Source organism: Lepus europaeus, chromosome 2, assembly GCF_033115175.1.
Source record: "Lepus europaeus isolate LE1 chromosome 2, mLepTim1.pri, whole genome shotgun sequence".
Classification (NCBI taxonomy): Eukaryota; Metazoa; Chordata; class Mammalia; order Lagomorpha; family Leporidae; genus Lepus; species Lepus europaeus.
The window spans coordinates 139491117-139510030 of record NC_084828.1 but is presented as its reverse complement, the minus strand read 5'-3'; the positions used below and the strand labels follow the sequence as shown (position 1 = coordinate 139510030).

At 39.6% G+C, this 18914-nt stretch overlaps 2 protein-coding genes across 11 annotated transcripts in view; both read right to left on the bottom strand.

Annotated features, from left to right (window-relative positions):
* XRN1 (5'-3' exoribonuclease 1) overlaps positions 1-5640 on the bottom strand; it is a 117887-nt gene extending 112247 nt beyond the window's left edge. For all 8 annotated transcript variants that reach the window (XM_062213754.1, XM_062213781.1, XM_062213763.1 and 5 more), the window contains exon 1: positions 5465-5640. In XM_062213754.1, the coding sequence (XP_062069738.1) occupies positions 5465-5539 (75 nt within the window). In that variant the 5' untranslated portion in view covers positions 5540-5640. The remainder of the gene's footprint in view (positions 1-5464) is intronic.
* Positions 5641-6246: 606 nt separating this feature from the next.
* Positions 6247-18914, bottom strand: part of ATR (ATR serine/threonine kinase) — a 115560-nt gene continuing 102892 nt past the window's right edge. For all 3 annotated transcript variants that reach the window (XM_062213724.1, XM_062213732.1, XM_062213742.1), the window contains 8 exons: positions 16647-16847; positions 15354-15497; positions 14392-14542; positions 11406-11562; positions 11131-11284; positions 9252-9403; positions 8418-8523; positions 6247-6602 (listed from right to left, as the gene is read on the bottom strand). In XM_062213724.1, the coding sequence (XP_062069708.1) occupies positions 6429-6602; positions 8418-8523; positions 9252-9403; positions 11131-11284; positions 11406-11562; positions 14392-14542; positions 15354-15497; positions 16647-16847 (1239 nt within the window). In that variant the 3' untranslated portion in view covers positions 6247-6428. The remainder of the gene's footprint in view (positions 6603-8417; positions 8524-9251; positions 9404-11130; positions 11285-11405; positions 11563-14391; positions 14543-15353; positions 15498-16646; positions 16848-18914) is intronic.

Genomic DNA, 18914 nt, shown 5'->3' with positions numbered 1-18914 from the left:
ACTTTGCTGCTTCAATTCATTTGCAAAAAAGGAAGTTTTATAACCTACTAATATTTTATGCATATTTCAATTTATAGTTTCCAAGGGTTATGCTTTACATATTATATAATGTGCTATAGTTGATAAATTCACTCAGTAAATATTTATTGAGTACTCATTATGTGCCACACATCATGTTGGGGGCTGAGAAAAACAGTGAATAGAGTAGCACAATAAAGAATATGACTGATAAGATCTCTATACAACAGCAAATACATTAAAATAGAGATGCCAGCATGTGTTCCCTATAATTTGAAATTTTAGATTTTCCTAAGCAATAAACATCTTTTAGCATAATGCACTGAAGATCAGTTTTAGAAGCATGGGTATAGTATAATAATCTGAATGCACTAAACTGTACACTTGAAAATGATTAAGACTGTAAAACTGTAGTGTATATTTTATCGTACTGAAGAAAATAATGCAGGATCTACAGCATACATTATTAATTATTAAAAACATCACTCCCCAAAGTGCCAAAATTGGTGTTCATACATAAACAGATATGCAGTACATCTGTGACATTAAAATTCTATGGAACAGTGGGAGTGATTAGGAAAAAAAACAAGTCTAAAGAGATTCCTAAAGAGGGTTAATAATAACAATAATAAATAAAGGGGTAATAATAATGAAAACAATAATAAACCACAGTGCTAGAGCAATTCAACTTGATTTCAAATTCAGTGCCAGTATTTACTTTACTAGTGATTTAAAAACTCAATGTATGTAAAGCATTTAAAACAGTGTCTGAAACATGGAAAGTGCTTAACAAATTTTGGCTTTGGCACTGTGCTGAATTATCACATAAAAGAGAAGTGCATATACTCTAACAGTTTATAGTTTCAGTTGTATGACTTATTTTGTAAAGGACACAGATGATGGATGCATTCAGCTTCTCTTCTTTCCCAAAACTCGATGACAATAAAGGATTTCATACCAAAGCCTGAGAACGGGAGGAACTGGACAATCACACATTTCTATGAGAGTAAATGGATTTTATTGATAAAGCATGGTGGTCTGTAACAAACCCAGAGTACTACATCAGAAGCTGGAACTGCTGTACAACGTCACCGATCCTTATAAGCTATAAGCTCCACGTTCTGAAGACACATAAAGGATGACCTGGTGCTAAACTAGAAATGATTATTTGAACAAAATGTCTCCAGAATTGTTCTCTCCTTCCTTCTTCAGCGGTGGTACTATCAATGCTAACATAAAACCACTCACCAATCTTCAACAAAATCAAACAATCTGGTTAGAAGTTCCAGATTTGTAAAAAGCTATTTTCACTTTGTCTTTTCTCTTCAACTGTTAGGGGAAACCTGTTCCTAATAAAGGGACTCTTAGGTGAATTCGCTAGTCCTTTTCTTTTTCTTTAAAGTCTAGTAATTTTCCAGAATATGTCTTGGTTTGGTCATCTGAATCGTATTCTCAGGTACACAGTATTTCTTTCAATAGGGTTTTTTTTTTTTTTTTTAATGTCAGGAAAGTTTCAATTATAGTTTTAGTATTTATGTTGCTTTGGCTTTTGTTTTTAAGTAGCATTATACGTTTTCTTTGCCTATTATTATTTGGTCTTTTTCTTGAATGCTTTTTATCTTTTTAATTTTTAAAAATGTCCTTTTCTTTCCACCCTTCCCCCCACCCATTATATCATTTATTCTTGCTTTTTTTTTTTTTTTAAACTTAAGGCTTCATTTCTAAAATGATTTTTTTTCCATTTACTTCTAATTTTCTTTAGGTTCTGTCATTTCATTCCTAAGTTTTCAGTTTTTATATATATATATATATATATGTTTTTTTCATGTTTTGTATCACTTTCTTAGTGCATTTTCCTTCAGAAATAGGTTACAGTTTTTGAGTGTTTTCCCTGTGTGTTTTATTATAAGCTTATAATGTCTGTAAGGATATTATTTTGTTCTTTTTTCTTTATAATTTTGTATATAATTTGATATTACTACCTTTCTGTTTATTTTTATAGAACTTTGTCAAACTTTTTTCTTTATTTTTTTAAAGATTTATTTATTTATTTGAAAGAGTTACACAGAGACAGAAGGAGAAGCAGAGAGAGAGAGAGGTCTTCCATCTGCTGGTTCACTCCCCAATTGGCCTCAACCACTGGATCTGTACCTATCTGAAGCCAGGAGCCTTCTCTGGGTCTTCCCATGTGGGTGCAAGGGCCCAAGGACTTGGGCCATTTTCTACTGCTTTCCCAGGCCATAGCAAAGAGCTGGATCAGAAGCAGAGCAGCCAGGTCTCGAACCAGCACCCATATGGGATGCCAGTACTGCAGGCAGTGGCTTTACCTGCTATGCCACAGCGCTGGGCCCCACTGAACTTTTAGAATAAATAAAGGTTCAGGAAAGCCTTAATTTATTTTTCTTTTCTTTCTTTCTTTCTTTCTTTTTCTTTTTTTTTTTTTTTTTGAAAGGCAGAGTTAGACGGTGAGAGAGAGTGAGAGAGAGAGAGAGAGAGAGAGAGAGAAAGGTCTTCCTTCTGTTGGTTCACCCACTAAATGGCCACTATGGCCGGCGCTGTGCCGATCCAAAGCCAGGAGCCAGGTGCTTCCTCCTGGTCTCCCATGCAGGTGCAGAGCCCAAACACTTGGGCCATCCTCCACTGCCTTCCCAGGCCACAGCAGAGAGCTGGACTGGAAAAGGAGCAACTGGGACAGAATCCGGCGCCCCATATGGGGTGCTGGCGCCACAGGCGGAGGATTAGCCAAGTGAGCCGCGGCGCTGGCCCGAAAGCCTTAATTTCACAAACTCCCTTTTCTGCTGTTTTTGGGTAGTATAAAAACTTGATGGCTTGCTTGTTGGTTTTCTAAGATCTCTTAACTTTGTGTAGCCTCCCTCATTTTTATCTGGATCATCTGTTTTGTCTCTAATGCTTCTTTCATGAAAAAATCTTATTCCAGTCCAAGCAGCTTCTCCAGAGGGTGGGATGCGCTCTGGAATGGCACCGTGACAAGTTGGTTTCAAAGGTTCCCAGGATATACACTGCTCCTGCCCTTTGCTCTTTCTTACTGTAGACCTTTCACTAGTCAGTAAAACCCCTTGGACTCAGGCACTGCCCTCTAGCTGGCCAGCAGTCTTAGTGAATACCTCTTGGCTCTTCTGGAGTTCTGTTCTCGGTCCACCAGATGAAGCCCTACTGCTTCCTTCTTCATGCAGACGCCAACGGTGACTATACTGTTTAGAGTTTGTCTTCCCTGGCTGTATTTTGAGGTGCGTAGGGATACTATGCCCCGTGGATTGTTATAATTGTTTTATGGGTCTTAAATATTGCTATCTAGTTTCACTTTCTGTTTTTACCTGAGGAATCAGGACTAAGAAAAGGATGCTGCTACTACCACTGCCATCTTCACAGAACACACTCTCCCTCGCAATCCCTTCTACCCAGGACTAGCTTTTGAACCACCGGGACTTACTTAAGCATGATCATCTTTTCTATAAGCACTGCTTGACAGAGGGTAGCCTGGTAGCTCTTCTGTCCCTTTTTAAGCAAACACTTTTCAAAGACATCACTGTGATGAATGAAGTTTTAAAGTTTACTTAAAGTGGAATTTAAAAACAATTTTACTTAACATGGAATTAAAAAACAATTTTACTCTCAGTTTCTATCTAAAGTTTTCAGAAAACCTACCCTTAATGCTCATGTCATAAACTGTCTTAAAGAGGCTATTTTTGTTCTTCAGTAACAAAAAAAAAGTCCTCAGGATGGAGAGAATCCAAGATATTTTCATTAAACCAAGCTCTGTGCCAAAGAGTGCTGAATAAAAATAGTACTGAACAGGGGTGGGCATTTGGCACAGTAGTTAAAGCACTTCTTGGGACATATGCATCCCTTATCCAAGTTCCTGGTTTGAGTCCTAACTCTCCTCCCCATTCCAGCATCCTGCAAATGCTGTGCCCTGGGAGGGAACGGGTGATGGCTCAAGTAGTTGGGTCCCTGTCACCTATATGGGAGCCCCAGATTGAGTTCCTGGCTCCCAGCTTTTGCCTGGTCCAGCCTTGCCTGTTAGAGGCATTTGGGAAGTGAACCAGAGAGTGGGAGATCTTTTGATTTGTCTCCTCTCTGCCTTCTCCTTCAAATAAAACTTAAAATAAATGAATAAGTAAATAAAATATTACTGAACAAATCATGCATTATTAGGTCACTCTGGCAATCACCTTACATGTTCATTTTAGAGCTAAAGTGACTGATGTGTGGCAGGTTCTCAAACGTTTGATGGAAGGATCCAGGAAAAGTCAAATGTCTTCAGTGTACTGTTGTCCTTTTTGAACTCTCTTTTCAGGAAATAAATGCATTCCTAAATCTAACTCAATGCACTGTTTCAAATAAATTAATCACAAGCCAGTGTTTTGGTATTTTTGAAAGCCTTTTCTCATGTACCAAATCTGATTGGAAGTCAACAACAAACACTCCTTTGCAGAAGTTTAAGTCTTCCTCCAAGTTTATAAATATTTTCAAAAGATCAAACCATTATTTTACAGCATGATGGCATTCACGGAGTTACTTCCCACCCCCTATTATTAACACAGCGCTACTCATGGCAACTAACCGAATCAGCCACATACATTTTGAAACTGCTTTTTTTCCCCTTGTAAAACACAATACAAACAAAAAGAGCTCTCAAATTCACCGAATGGGGCCGACATTAAAGTTTCATCCAAAGTCTAGCTTATCTATCGGACGACTGCTTTTTCTTCTCTTCCCACAGTTGCAAAATACAAACTACATTGCTGGAATCTACATCGCCCCGGTTTCAATACATGCCAAATATTCGTAGTAGGACCAACGCTCAAACAATCCCTCTCTCCTCCCCAAAGTCTCAAAATAGCGCCCGCCGCACGTCCAAGTGCGGCTCTGGCAACAGCGGAATTGATTTGTCTCCTCTTGGGATACCAGACAGAGAGTAACAAACGGCATCATGAACGAGACCCTTCGGGCACGTCGAAAAAGTCCAGGCGTGGGGGCGGGGTGGGATGCAGCTCCCGGCAAGGAAAAGTAAACAAGGTGATTCAACCGCCGAGGCGGCTGTTATTGTTCGCAGACACTGTGGCTTCAGGTGGGAAGGGGGACGGCCACACCGGCTTCGCAGCCCCGACCCAGGGAACAGCACCCTGAAGCCCCCCCGGGGAGGGGCGGGGAGCCCCCATCAATATCGTTCCCTCCCCGGACTTCATCTCCAAGGCGCGGAAGGCCCCGCCGAGGCGGGAGAGCTGTCAGAACAGCCCGAAGCCCCGCGCGTCCGCCCCCAATTCAGATCATCCCGGGGTCTTCACACCTTCTCGGGCTGCCCTCGCCACTCGTCGGGCCGACGACAAGCAGAAAGGCTAGAAAGCCCGGGTCTCGGAGCGGAGGGAGGGCCGCGCAGCCCCCGGTGCTCAGCCTGCCGAGCTGCCGCGCATCGCTCACCCACCTGATGCTCCTTCACCACTTCGCTGAGGCAGGGATACCGCTCCGAGATCCATCGGTAAAATTTGGGGACTCCCATTTCGACCGTCAACACTAATTCTAGGCAGGGCCAAACCGAAACCAAACGCCCCGCCGGGGCCTACGCCGCCGCCTCCGGACGTCGCTCCGCCGATGACAACACACCGGCCGCGCGACCATAGAGAGCGCCCGGCGGGCCTAGAGCGGCCGGATTCGAGGCTGGGCCCGGGGCGGGACTCAGCCCCGCCTATCCCTGGCCGCCGCTGGCGCCTTGGCGTCACAGTGCTCCTAGCGGCGGGGCCGTGGCGAGGGCCTGGGAAGTTCCGAGGGCAGCCTTCCGCGTGTCAGGAAAGGCCAGTCGTGCTGGGGGGTGGAGGTGATTTTTAAGACTCCGTAGAATTTTAAGTACAGCTGTTTTCCATGACCACGGGTTTGTACATTCTTTATGCCCACGACACGGAAGCACGTTTAAATTACAAAATGTTTCTTTAGTTTTAAGATTTTTTTCCCGTGTGTCATAGGGAAAACATACCAGAGTTTTATTAGGTGAACATAATGATAGCCTATTTATAGTTCTCTTACAAGCACAGTACCGTGCTCACTGTATTTATTTCATAGGATTTTGTTGTTCAAGTGAATTCCTATGCTAACTAATACTTTTAAAGAGAAATTGATAAAAGTTGTGAAACGAAATTAGGCTAGCCTGTTTCTTGCAAATACGTGTTTTTGACCATTTGACACATTTCTCCACGTAATCAAATACACATGTTAAGAAATAAGTTTTATTTCTTAATAACAACATATATTATTTAAAATACTATTCACAATTGGGCAGAAATAATACCAGTTGCTCTAAGACAAAGAAACATGCGGTACTTTAGAATGGGATACAGCCACAGATGAATATCAAATGCATTAAAGTCAGGTTTAACGTTTGAAATAATTTCATTTCACATATATGGGGTCCAACCAAGGTACATTTGGCAGAGTAAGTTCGCATCAGTAGCCTCTTGTATAAGGTAATGCACATGTCCTTCAATAGATAGTGGCAGCCCTGTCACTCTGTTTCGGGTCTTGATTACACCCTGTAATCGCTGCTCGATGTCAAGAACATGAGTCTTAGCCTAAAAAGAGGAAACAAGATCATTAGAGAAAAGAATTCAGAATATGAGGATGTTGATAATTTCTTGATATTTATAAATGCTGACACTGTTTTGCTGATCGATACCTCTTTTACAGGGGCTGATGTGGAAAAAAGTAAATTTTTTATACGAATTTTTGAGGATGTCAATCTTAATTCAAAATGAATGGCTTGGACATATTTCTGTATTACATGAAATGTCAGGGAATTCTTTGAACATTATATTTCTAGAAAACTATTTTTAAAACTTTTAATTTGAAAGGCAGAGAGGAAGGGAAGGGAAGAGAGAGAGAGAGAGAAAGAGAGAGAGAGAGAGAGAATTCCCATCCTGGTCTTACTCCTCAACTGCCTCTAACAGCCAAGGTTGGGTTAGACTGAAGCCAAGAGCTGAAACTCAGTTTAGGTCTCCCATGTGGGCAGTAGGCACCCAATTACTTGGGCCATCACCCGCTACCTCTCAGAGTGCACGTTAGCAGGCAGCTGGAATGCAGTAAGGGGCTGGAACTTGAACCCAGGCACTCTGATATATAAAGCAGGCATCCCAAGATGCAGCGTTAACCACTGTACCAGATGCCTGTCTTGAAAAATGAAAATTAAAATAAATCTGGTTTCAGGGGTTGGCATGGTTGCATAGTAGGTTGAGCCATGGCCTACAATGCTAGCATTCCATGTGAGTGCAGGTTTGAGTCCCAGCTACTCCACTTCTGATCGAGCTCCCTGCTAATGTGCCTGGGTAAGCAGAATAAGATGGCCTGAGTGCTAAAGGCTCTGCCACCTCCCTGGGGGGCCTGGATGAAGTTCCTGGCTCCTGGCTTTGGGCTGGCCCAGCCCTAGCTGTTGTGGCCATTTGGGATGGGAGACTGATCTCTCTCTAAATCTGCCTTTCAAATAAATAAATAAATCTTTTAAAAAATCTGCTTTGAAACTGTTTAAGACTTAAACATTTGACTGATATTCTAATAACAGCAACAATGTTCTAAAGCCTAATATTTAGGCAACGTTAGTAAATGAAAATAGAGTTCTAAGTGAGCTATTTGGAATTCTACAAGTCTATAAAGAAGGCATATCAGATTACAAAAGAAAGAATGATGTTATTAGGAAAAAGGTCCTCAATCTATTCTAACTTATAAAAACAACTATCTGTAAACTTGAAGATTCAATGAATTTTATAAAAGATTTATTTATTTGAAAGGCTGAGTTAGAGAGAGGCAGAGAGAGACAGAGAGAGAGAATCTTCCATCTGCTGGTTCACTCCCCAAATGGCCACAACAGCCAGGACTGAGCCAGGCCAAAGCTAGAAGCCAAGAGCTTCTTCTGGGTCTCCCACGTTGCTGCAGGGGCCCAAGGACTTGGGTCATCTTCTGCTGCTTTCCCAGGCCCATTAGCAGGGAGCTGGATCAGAAATGGAACAGCCAGGACACAACCAGCACCCAAATGGGATGCTGGTGCTACAGGTGGTGGGTTTTACCCGTTAGGCCATAGCACTGGACCCTCAACTAATTTTAATAAGGACTGAGTCGCTACATTTGTCAAGATGGATTTTGGCACACTGGTATCATACTGAAACTGCTCTGTAAATGAGGGTAATTTATGCTCACTTTTCTCCAATCTGTCTCGTTAGCTGTAAATTCTCTGGTTAAATGCTAACATTAGTAATGACAATAAAACGTAAGGTATTCTCAAACTAGACAACTAGGTTTCAGAGAAGTTAATAATCACCAACAGGTTTGAGAATCAGTTCTCATTTGTAGAGATGTACAGTGTCAGCTCATATTAAGCTAGACGTATTTCTACTGACCTTTTCATTGAGGACTTCCCCAGTTTCGTTCAGTGATGCTTTGGAATGCCCTTTCACGGGTTTACTCCACTCCACAAGAGGATCATGCAGAAAAGTCTTCAAGACACTACAATTAAAACAAATAGCATGGTACTAATACAATGTTATCTTGCAAAAAGAAATCTTGTTAAAATCTAAGGACTAGGTGAAGGATGAGAAATTAATGGTAATAGTCTTTTTTTTTAAAAAAAAAAAAAGATTTATTTTATTTATTTGAAAGACAGAGTTACAGAGAGAGCCAGAGCCAGAGCCTCCAATAGCTGGAGCTGGGTCAGGCCAAAGCTGGGAGCTAGGTACTCAATCCAGGTCTCCCAAGTGGTGGAAGCGACCCCATCACTTGAGATATCATGTGTTGCCTCCCAAGGTATGCATTAGAGGAAGCTGGCATTGGGGACAATGGATCATGTCCCAGTTAGTCCACTTCTGATCCATTTCCCTGCTAAATGGCTGGGAAAGCACTGGAAGATGGCCCAAATGTCTGAGCCCCTACCACCCATGTGGGAGACCAGCTGACGCTTCTGGCTCCTGGCTTGAGTCTGGCCCAGCCCTAGCCATTGTGACCATCTCAGGAATATACCAGTGGATGGAAGAGATCCCCCCCCCCCCCCGCCTCTCTTTCTCTTTCTTTGACTCTTTCTGTCACTCTGCCTTTCAAAAAAATCTTAAAAAGTAAATAAATTTTAAAAAACCCATTTCAGTCAGTGCAAAGCAGTTTCTATATTAAGAAAACATACTTAGGGACCAAAAATTACATTGAAGATTACTGTTATGTTACTTAGAAAGTGTAATGATTACCTCATTAAAGGTTCTCTCTGGTCTCGCATCAGCCTTAGTGTAACTTCACATGCTCTTCGAAAAAGACCCTCTGTGCCCATAGGACCCATTCCATAAACCATGTTATGAGTAAGGCGAAATGGCACAATTTCAGGAACTTCAAAAGTTTCTCCCTTAAAAACAAATATGTTAGAATTTTAAAATTTTTACTCAAATATTTTAGAGCTTTATGTCTATACTGCTTTAGTAAGAGCAAGAGTACCCTCAAAATATTTGTTTGTGAGCCCAGCATTGTAGCCCAGCATGTTAAGCCACCACCTCCAATGTCAGCATCCCACATGTACACTGGTTTGAGTCCGAACTGCTCCACTTCCAATCCAGCTCCCTGTTAATGTGCCTGGGAAAGCAACTCAAGTGCTTGGGCCCCTGCCACCCACATGGGAGACATAGTTGGAGTTCCAGGCTCCTGACTTTGTCCTGGCCAGCCCCACTGTTGCGGCCATTTTGTGGAGTGAAGCGTGCTCTCCCTTTCTGTCTCTCCTTTTCTATCGCTGCTTTTCAAATAAATAAATAAATCTTTTTTAAAAAATTTATGTATGTAAGCATATTAGAGGCTATATCGTGAAAGAGCCAAATGAACTGCCTTTGCTTTTTGGGAACTAAAACTACAGGTTGATATTGGATAAAATCTAGAAGATGGATGGACTCAGTGAATTTAGTATATTGAAGTATACTGAATACTATTATAGAGAAATGTTATGCATTTAACAGTCTCATTAACTTCCTAATGACCTTCTTGAATAATGTCAACCAGGTGTTCATTTTCTGCTATTCTTTAACCTGTTTTTCCGCTCTCCAATTACCTAAATTCCTCTCTTGCATGATTTAATCTAAACCAGTTGTTTATCTCTGATTTGTTCTTAGTTGGCTCTATTACCATTCTTGGTTTCCTGTGACAGCACAAGGCAACCAAAGATGGAGATGAACAAAATAATGGGCTCACCTACCAAACTGCTGTCTAGAATCTCAACATTGGAAGACTGTAGAAAGCTTTGGAGATGAGTCCAATTGCCTCAATTTATTCCCAGGCCCACTGTGAACCTACAGAATCTGAATTTCCTGGGTATCTTTTTTTAAACTCTTGAAGCACTTTTTTTTTTTTTTTTTTTTTTTGGACAGGCAGAGTGGACAGTGAGAGAGAGAGAGAGAGACAGAGAGAAAGGTCTTCTTTTTGCCGTTGGTTCATCCACCAATGGCCGCCGTGGCCGGTGTGCTGCGGCCCGCACACTGCACCAATCCGAAGCCAGGAGCCAGGTGCTTCTCCTGATCTCCCATGCGGGTGCAGGGCCCAAGGACCTGGGCCATCCTCCACTGCACTCCCGGCCACAGCAGAGAGCTGGACTGGAAGAGGAGCAACCGGGACAGAATCTGGTTCCCCCGACCGGGACTAGAACCCGGTGTGCCAGTGCCGCAGGCAGAGGATTAGCCTATCGAGCCGCAGCACCAGCCATTGAGCACTTTTAATATTTAGAATTATCTAGCTGCCAAATTTGGAAACCATCATATTACATTATTCTGTTTCTCTTAAAACTGAGCACAAGTAAAATGAATTTATCTGTTCATGTTCATGTAATTAATACATGAGTCAGAACTTGCTTCTGTGCTTTTGGACTTCAAGTTCAGTTCTAGTTCTACTGTGTAATTCTTCTAGGTTCTCTTCATCTCAAGCTGCTTGACTATGGGATCCATTGTTTTAAAGCTAGTCAACAAACTCTGAATTTGATACAACTGTGAATATAATTGCTACTAATATATATTTGTCTAGGAAGAATAATTTTTAAGGAAAGGACACTGGGGGACAATTAACCTACAATTAACTAGAGTATGTCATATCACATACCTTATTAAAAAGACAGTTGAAATCCACATGTACACATTCACCCGTCAAAGAATCAAAGAGAATGTTTTCACCATGACGGTCTCCAAGTCCCAGGATATAACCAACCATTGACATTACGGCAGTAGAACGGCAGTATGCTGATCTGCTACTATACCTTAAAAAAAAAAAAAAAAAAAAAAAGCTATCAAATATCCTTATGCCATATGAAGCAATATAAATCTAAAATAAAAAATAAACATTTAACCATAACAATGTATTACTTTGTAGAAACTTACCATGATGTCGGATCAGGGAATGTTCTCAGAAACCACTCATGGAAAACAGGAGGATGTCTAGGTAGTAGAAATTCTTGGAATATTTTGAGTTTTTCAGACAAAGCTGCTGCCTTTGGTAGCATACACTGGCGAAGTTCCTTTCCTGTCATATACATTCCTGCAATGCAGAGTGATTCCCATTAATCATGCAAACCAAATGAGAAAAGAGACAACATTTTTTTTGTTCTTAAGATCAAACAGGAAGTGTATACTTTTATTTAAACTGCTATTCAAAAATAAGAATAAATGAAAAATTTTCACTTATCAATATATAAACTTATTATGTGATACTATGTATAAATTATTTTAATACTTATCCAAAGTGAAGCCCCTTATTGATAAACATTAATATCAACTAAAATCAATGTTATAGAACCAAATAATTCCCGAATATAGGCTCGGAAAGAATTCCAATAGAAGGTGCCCCTGGAATTGTGAAAATGCTGCAGCCCACACGAAAATTATACTGATCTCTCTTTTATCAGGATGTAGTATAGGTCCAAATTGAACCATACTAATAAACCACACTGGAACCCTGAAATCATCTATTTTATGCGAAAGCTATCCCTATCCCATAACAGTCATAGTGTAACTGATTTTTAAGCTACTCTAGAAGAATCCAAATCATCTGGAGAAGCTAAAGTTTTATGGACAAGCTCACACAGCTCGAATGTGTTCCTAAATTGGAAACTATTTTTTAAAAATCCAATAGCAATAACCAAAACTTATATAAATTTCATCCTCATAAGTAAAATAGTCAACAGCATGTTCTTTGAAATACGACTTGATTGTGTTTGAGTTTTGGTTCTGCAATATAAGAGTGTTAGTCATTGAACTGGGGCAAGTTACTTAACTTCTGTGGCACTGTCCATAAAATAGAAAAGAATTATACTTGTTAATAATTTATATAATGGACTTACCATAATACTCATAATAAAGTATTTTATCAATATTACTTACTATGTGGATTGAATTGTGTCTATCAAAAAATATATCCTAACCCTTGGTTTCTGAGAATGTGATCTTTGGGCCGGCGCCGCAGCTCACTAGGCTAATCCTCCGCCTTGCGGCGCCGGCACACCGGGTTCTAGTCCAGGTTGGGGCACCGATCCTGTCCCGGTTGCCCCTCTTCCAGGCCAGCTCTCTGCTGTGGCCAAGGAATGCAGTGGAGGATGGCCCAAGCCCTTGGGTCCTGCACCCCATGGGAGACCAGGATAAGCACCTGGCTCCTGCCATCGGGTCAGCGCGGTGCGCCGGCTGCAGCGCGCCTACCGCGGCGGCCATTGGAGGGTGAACCAACGGCAAAATTAAGACCTTTCTCTCTCTCTCTCACTGTCCACTCTGCCTGTCAAAAATAAAAAAATAAATAAATAAAAAAATTTAAAAAAAAAGTAGGATCTTTGTAGATGCAATCAGGTTAAGACAAAATCATTAAAATAAGCCCCAATTTAATAACCAATGACTGGTGTCTTATAAGAAGAGAAAACAGAAATAGAGACATGTGATCACAGAGGCAGAGTAGTATGACACATCTATAAGCCAAGGTATCATTTGCATAAATGATACCAAGAGCTCCTTTATATTATTCTTCACTCAACTTCCCTTAATGTTCACATCTTTCATAACAACAGTATAATTATTGAAACAGGAAATTCCTACTATTACTACATTATTAACTAACCTTCAGACTACATTGAAATTTCACCAATTGCCCCATTAGTACTCTTTTGCTGGGCCAGAGGGCCAGGAACCAAATTAGGAGTCCACATTACATTCAGATATCATGTCTCCTTAATGTTATCAAATTGAAAAAACTTCAGACTTTCATTACTTTGATATATATATTTTTAAAAGATTTATTTAATATATTTTAAAGACAGAGTTACAGAGAGGCAGAGGCAGGGAGAGAGAAGGCAAGCTTCCATCAGCTGGTTTACTCCCCAAATGACCACAATGGCCAGAGCTGAGATGATTTGAAGCCAGAAACCACGAGCTTCTTCCCAATCTCTTACATGGGTGCAGGAGCCCAAGGACTTAGGCCATCCTCTGCTGTTTTCCCAGGCACATTACCAGGGAGCTGGATCAGAAGTGGAGCAGCCGGGGCTTGAACTGGCACCCATATGGGATGCCAGTACTGCAGGCTGGGGCTTTAACCAGCTGGCCCCTACACTTTGATATATTTTAAAAGTTCTGACCAGTGATCTTTTTGTTTCTCTACTGTTAACTTACATTTCCCCTTTAAGTATCTTATGGGGAGATAATTTAAGACTACAAATAACCTGTTTCTCATAATATTTCTGCCTATTAATTTTGCATCCACTGACCGTTGCCCACAACAAATATTACTGTGCTGTTTGTTAGCTGATGAATTTCTATTCCTATCATTCCACCTCCATTTATTAATTGCAATTCTATTGCAAGGATGAACTGTTCCTACTTCCTTATTTACTCATTCACTCAACCATCTGTTACATCAGTATGCACTGTTGTCTATATGTTTTACAATTGATTACTATCAGTATTTTGTTCCTCAAATTACCCCAGTTTTGGACAGTGGGCTCTTACTTTCAACCTAACACTTGATTTCTTTCTCTGATAGTGAGAAAACCAGCTCTCAGAACCCACAATATATTTACTTATTTGCTGCTGAAGGCTAGTATACACATAAAGCAGTTTGATAATTCCTAGCCAGTGTCTGTGAAAAACAAATTTTCATATGCATTTTTGTAAACTACCTCAAATCCCTCTGGGATGAAAATAAGGAAGTAATTGAAACACAAGGAAGGAAAACACTTAAGTGCTTCTGTATGTAGAATGTAGAAATTTCATTATGACTTATGGCAGGAAAATACAGACTGACATACATTAAAAAACAATTATATCCATGTTGCACTGGTAAGCTATTATATACATATATTTATATTTATATCATAAGAATTTTCAGTACCCCTTTCCTTATATAATTTGGTCAGAATAGGTCTCAAGCCAGCAGTGTTGTTCACCCATTCAATAATTCCACATTCATCATTCAGTGGAATAACGGCATAGGTTCGGATATGAAGTTCTCTTCTACGAGATTCTGCATCTTTTCTTAAGCACTATTAAAAAAAATGTACATTTAAAAACAGAATACAACTCATAATTTTTCAATGTCATGTTAAATATATCTAAGTATTGTTCATCATTTAAACATTAATTAGTTAATTAATTATTTAACATATTTAAAAAGCAGAGAAAGGTATCTTCCACCACTGGTTCACTTTCCAAATGCTCAGAACGGTCAGGAGTGGGCCAGAGGAGGCCAGGAACCATGTTTACAGCAGCACTGTTCACAACAACCAAAAAGTAGAAGCAATCAAAAGTCCATCAATGGATACATGGATTAGCAAAATATGATATATTCATACAATGGAATACTATATTCAACTTTAAAAGGAAGGAAGTCCTAACACATGCTACACAAAGTAGATGGATCTTGAAGACATGATGTCAAGTGAAATAAAGCAGTCAAAAAGGCAAGCGTGTAATTCCACTCATCCCAAATGCCTAGGATGGTTAAATTCCTGGAGACAAAAGACAGAGTAGTGGTAGCTAGAGACTTGTGGGAAGGGCAAGGAGGAGTTACTGTTGAATCAATATCGAGTTTCAATTTTGGAAGACGAAAAGAGTTCTGAAGATGGATGGTGGTGATGATGGTTGTATATATGATGTCAAGGTACTTAATGCTGCCAAAATATATTTAAAAATGGTAAATTTGTATGTTATGTCATCTGAATACAATAAAAAATAAAAAAGAAAAATGCATTTTATTTTTTCTTTTTAAGAATGATCTATTTGCATACTGAAAAGCTTATATCACATTGATAGTAATCATGGTAATTCTAAAATAAAAACATATTATCGCCAAACCTTATTAATCAAGGAATTGAATTCCATTAGTCTACAGTCCTTTCTGAGGTCATCTTTTGGTTTACACATCATTATGTAGAATTTTCCATCTGACCCTTTTAAAGAGATCTTCTTTGGTTTCTGAAGAGAAGGAAGAACTTCCACCTAAAAGATGAAGACTTTTATATAAATTAAGACCAAAAGTCTTGGTTTAAATGTCTATATATTACAAATACTGAGTTACTTAACATAATAAAAAGAGAATATAATAACCTATATTGTGTATTAAATTTGTATTTTAGTATTTATCTTGATTATCTAGGAAAAAGATGATTGCCTATTCAGAGAGACACATTTTCACCCATCAAGAATGGTACGAAGTAAGGATTACTTACTCAACTTTGCCAGTTCTTACATATTCAAATTTAGGCAGTCTCCTTCACAGAAGCCATATGTTTAAGAGACTTCTTTGAAATATCTTTTGGAGACCTTTCTTCAGAGCCTGAGACTATTTTTAGTGGTAATTTGATTTTTGAGAAAAGAAACTTCTCCAAAATTTAGTCTACCTAATGAGATGGGTAAATAAGTAAATAATACTGTTTAAGTTAAAAACCACCCTTTCAGAATACTGACTATAAGTGAAAAGAATGATTTCATCACACTGTTTTGTAAACTGTCTCTGAAAGAAGTTAATAAATCTTTTGAGTCTTAGAAATATTGAGACAACTATAGAATTTAAAAAGTATTTATTTAGAAGTACTGTAGTACTATTTCTTTAAAATGATCCTATATGTTTTACAAACAAATGAAACTCTAACTAGCTGAACTTTGCTTTACTCTAAAAACCAAATAAATAAAACTTGCATTTCACAATCGAATTGTGAAAAAAAAATATTATGGTTATATTAAAATGAAGAACATCTGAAAAATCAAAATATTAGGCTGAACATGGGATTTTTTTTTTTTTTTTTTTTTTTTTGACAGGCAGAGTGGATAGTGAGAGAGAGAGAGAGACAGAGAGAAAGGTCTTCCTTTCTGCCATTGGTTCACCCTCCAATGGCCGCTGCAGCCGGCGCATCTCACCCATCTGAAGCCAGGAGCCAGGTGCTTCTCCTGGCCTCTGAACATGGGATTTTTAATCACTGAATTTTATACTATCAGTAAAGATAACTGTACTTTTCTGTATTCCCAGTTATTTTTTTCTTAGTAAATAAAATTCACTTAGGTTCTGAAATACGTTTTAGTTTAACAAGAAGTTTTAAACTTAACTGAATTTTAAAATCATAATTACAGTCCCACAAAATGGAAATTTACCATATCATCAAAGCCTGAAATATAGGCCCAATGCCCAGGAAATGGCTCGTGGTTAGCATGGGCACCCAAAACGGATGGAAGGGTAGGTATCATGACTGACTGCAAAGGAATGAGGATTTCACTAAATGTTGCTTCTTGTACCAGCTTTTTAATCATTTTAAAATGTGTGCTCATGCTTAATGTGGAATTATTTCCATCAACCTGGAAAAAAAAAAGTAATATGTTAAATTTCTGTTTATGCTGAAATACAGAACACTTAACTTCAACCACAACAAAAATTTCACTTTTACAATATCTTAATTAAACAGCTCAGTAATCTGTAGTTTTCTAACTATTTTTAAAAAGTGTCTCATGGGGCTAGCAATGTGGCATAGCAGGTAAAGCTGCTGCCTGTGACGCTGGCATCCCACATGGGTGCCGGATTGTGTCCTGGCTGCACTACTTCTGGTCCAGCTCCCTGCTAACAAACTGGGAAAAACATTGGAGGATGGCCCAAATTTTTGGGCCCCTGCTACTTGCATGGGAGACCCAGATGAAGCTTCTGGATCTTGGCTTTGGCCAAATGAGTTCTGGGCTCCTGACTTTGGCCTGGCCCAGCCATGGCTTTTATAGGTATCTGTCTCTGTCTCTCTGCCTTTAAAACAAAATGAAAATCAATAATAATAAAAAAAAATTGAACCTACATAACAGGACTGTTTAGTGACTAAAGGCAATAACAGAGGTCTATAATCTATCATTAGACATTAGAAAATACAAAGGGCTCTGTTATTTAAACTGGTTGTTTTTTTGGTACCAAATCTCATTTGGCAGAAACATGATACCTGAACTTCTCATTCAGTGTAAAGACTAATACACCTTATTATAGCAACAGTTATGTATTTGATTACGGGATACTGTAGCAATTATTCTCAGTGGTGATATTAAAGTATATGCACCTCTAAGAATTGGGAAAAATTCTGAATTCCTAAGTATAGCTTATCAGAAAGATTTCAGTTAAAGAAGTGGAAACCTGCACATGTAATGTACTTGGAACAATATCAGTGTTTAATAAATATTGGCCACCTTCATAATACTTTTCTGTTTTTAATTTTATTTATTTGAGAAACAGAGAGACAGAGTGAGCTCTCATCCACTAGTTCACTCCCCAAACATCTGCAATAGCTAGGACTGGACCAAAGCCAGGAACCACAAACTCAATCCAGCCTCCAACAGGGGTGGTAGGAACTTATTTATTTAAGCCATAGCTGCTGCCTTCCAGAGTCTGCATTAGCAAGAAACTGGAGTCAGGGACCAGAGCTGGACTACCCTCTGAGATGTTTATTTATGAAGGGAAGGTGAGAAATATGTTTATTATATTTTTATTTATTTTTTTAAAAAATATTTATTTGAAAGGCAGACAGCTACAGAAAGGAAGAGGCAGAGAGAGAAAGAGAGAGAGAGAGAGAGAGACAGAGAAAGAGGTCTTCCATCCACTGGTTCACTTCCTAGATGGCCACAACGGCTGGAGCTGGGTGGATCCAAAGCCAGGAGTCAAGAGCTTAGTCTAGGTCTCTCACATGGGTGCAAGGGCCCAAGGACATGGGCCATCTTCTACTGCTTTCCCAGACATAGCAGAGAGCTGGATTGGAAGTGGAGCAGCCAGGATTCTAACCGGGGCCCATATGGGATGCCGGCACTGTAGGCAGCAGCTTTACCCACTATGCCACAATGCCGGCCCCAATTATATCTTTGCGTGTACAAACAGTTAATAGCTAACGAACTGAATACTGTCAACTGAAATTTAGCTTATAAAGAATCTCGCTCTCTTTCTCCCTCTCCTTAAACCACCCCCATCTCCCACTTTTACTTTTCTAACACATTCTTTAGAATTTTTTTCTCCAATTCTTTAGGAAGAGTAGAGGGTCATTCCTCTAACCATATTCCTACTTTAGTCACAAGTCTACTGAAAGAAGTATTTAATATTCTAGATGATAACCATCTGCTAAGTTCCAAATAAAACTATGAGCATCTCAAAGCAGAATATGTCTGTATCATCTCAGCACAGTGCTGTTGTTTTTAGAGATTTATTTACTTGACAGAGTTGGGGAGAGGAAAGAGAGCGATCTTCCATCTGCTGATTCACTACCCAGATGCCAGCCAGAAATCAGGAACCACAAACTTCATCCGGGTCTCCCAAGTGAGTGGCAGGGGCCCAGACCCATGGGCCATAGTCTGCTGCTTTTCCCAGGCCATTAGCATGAAGATGGATTGGAAGTGGAGCAAACTAGT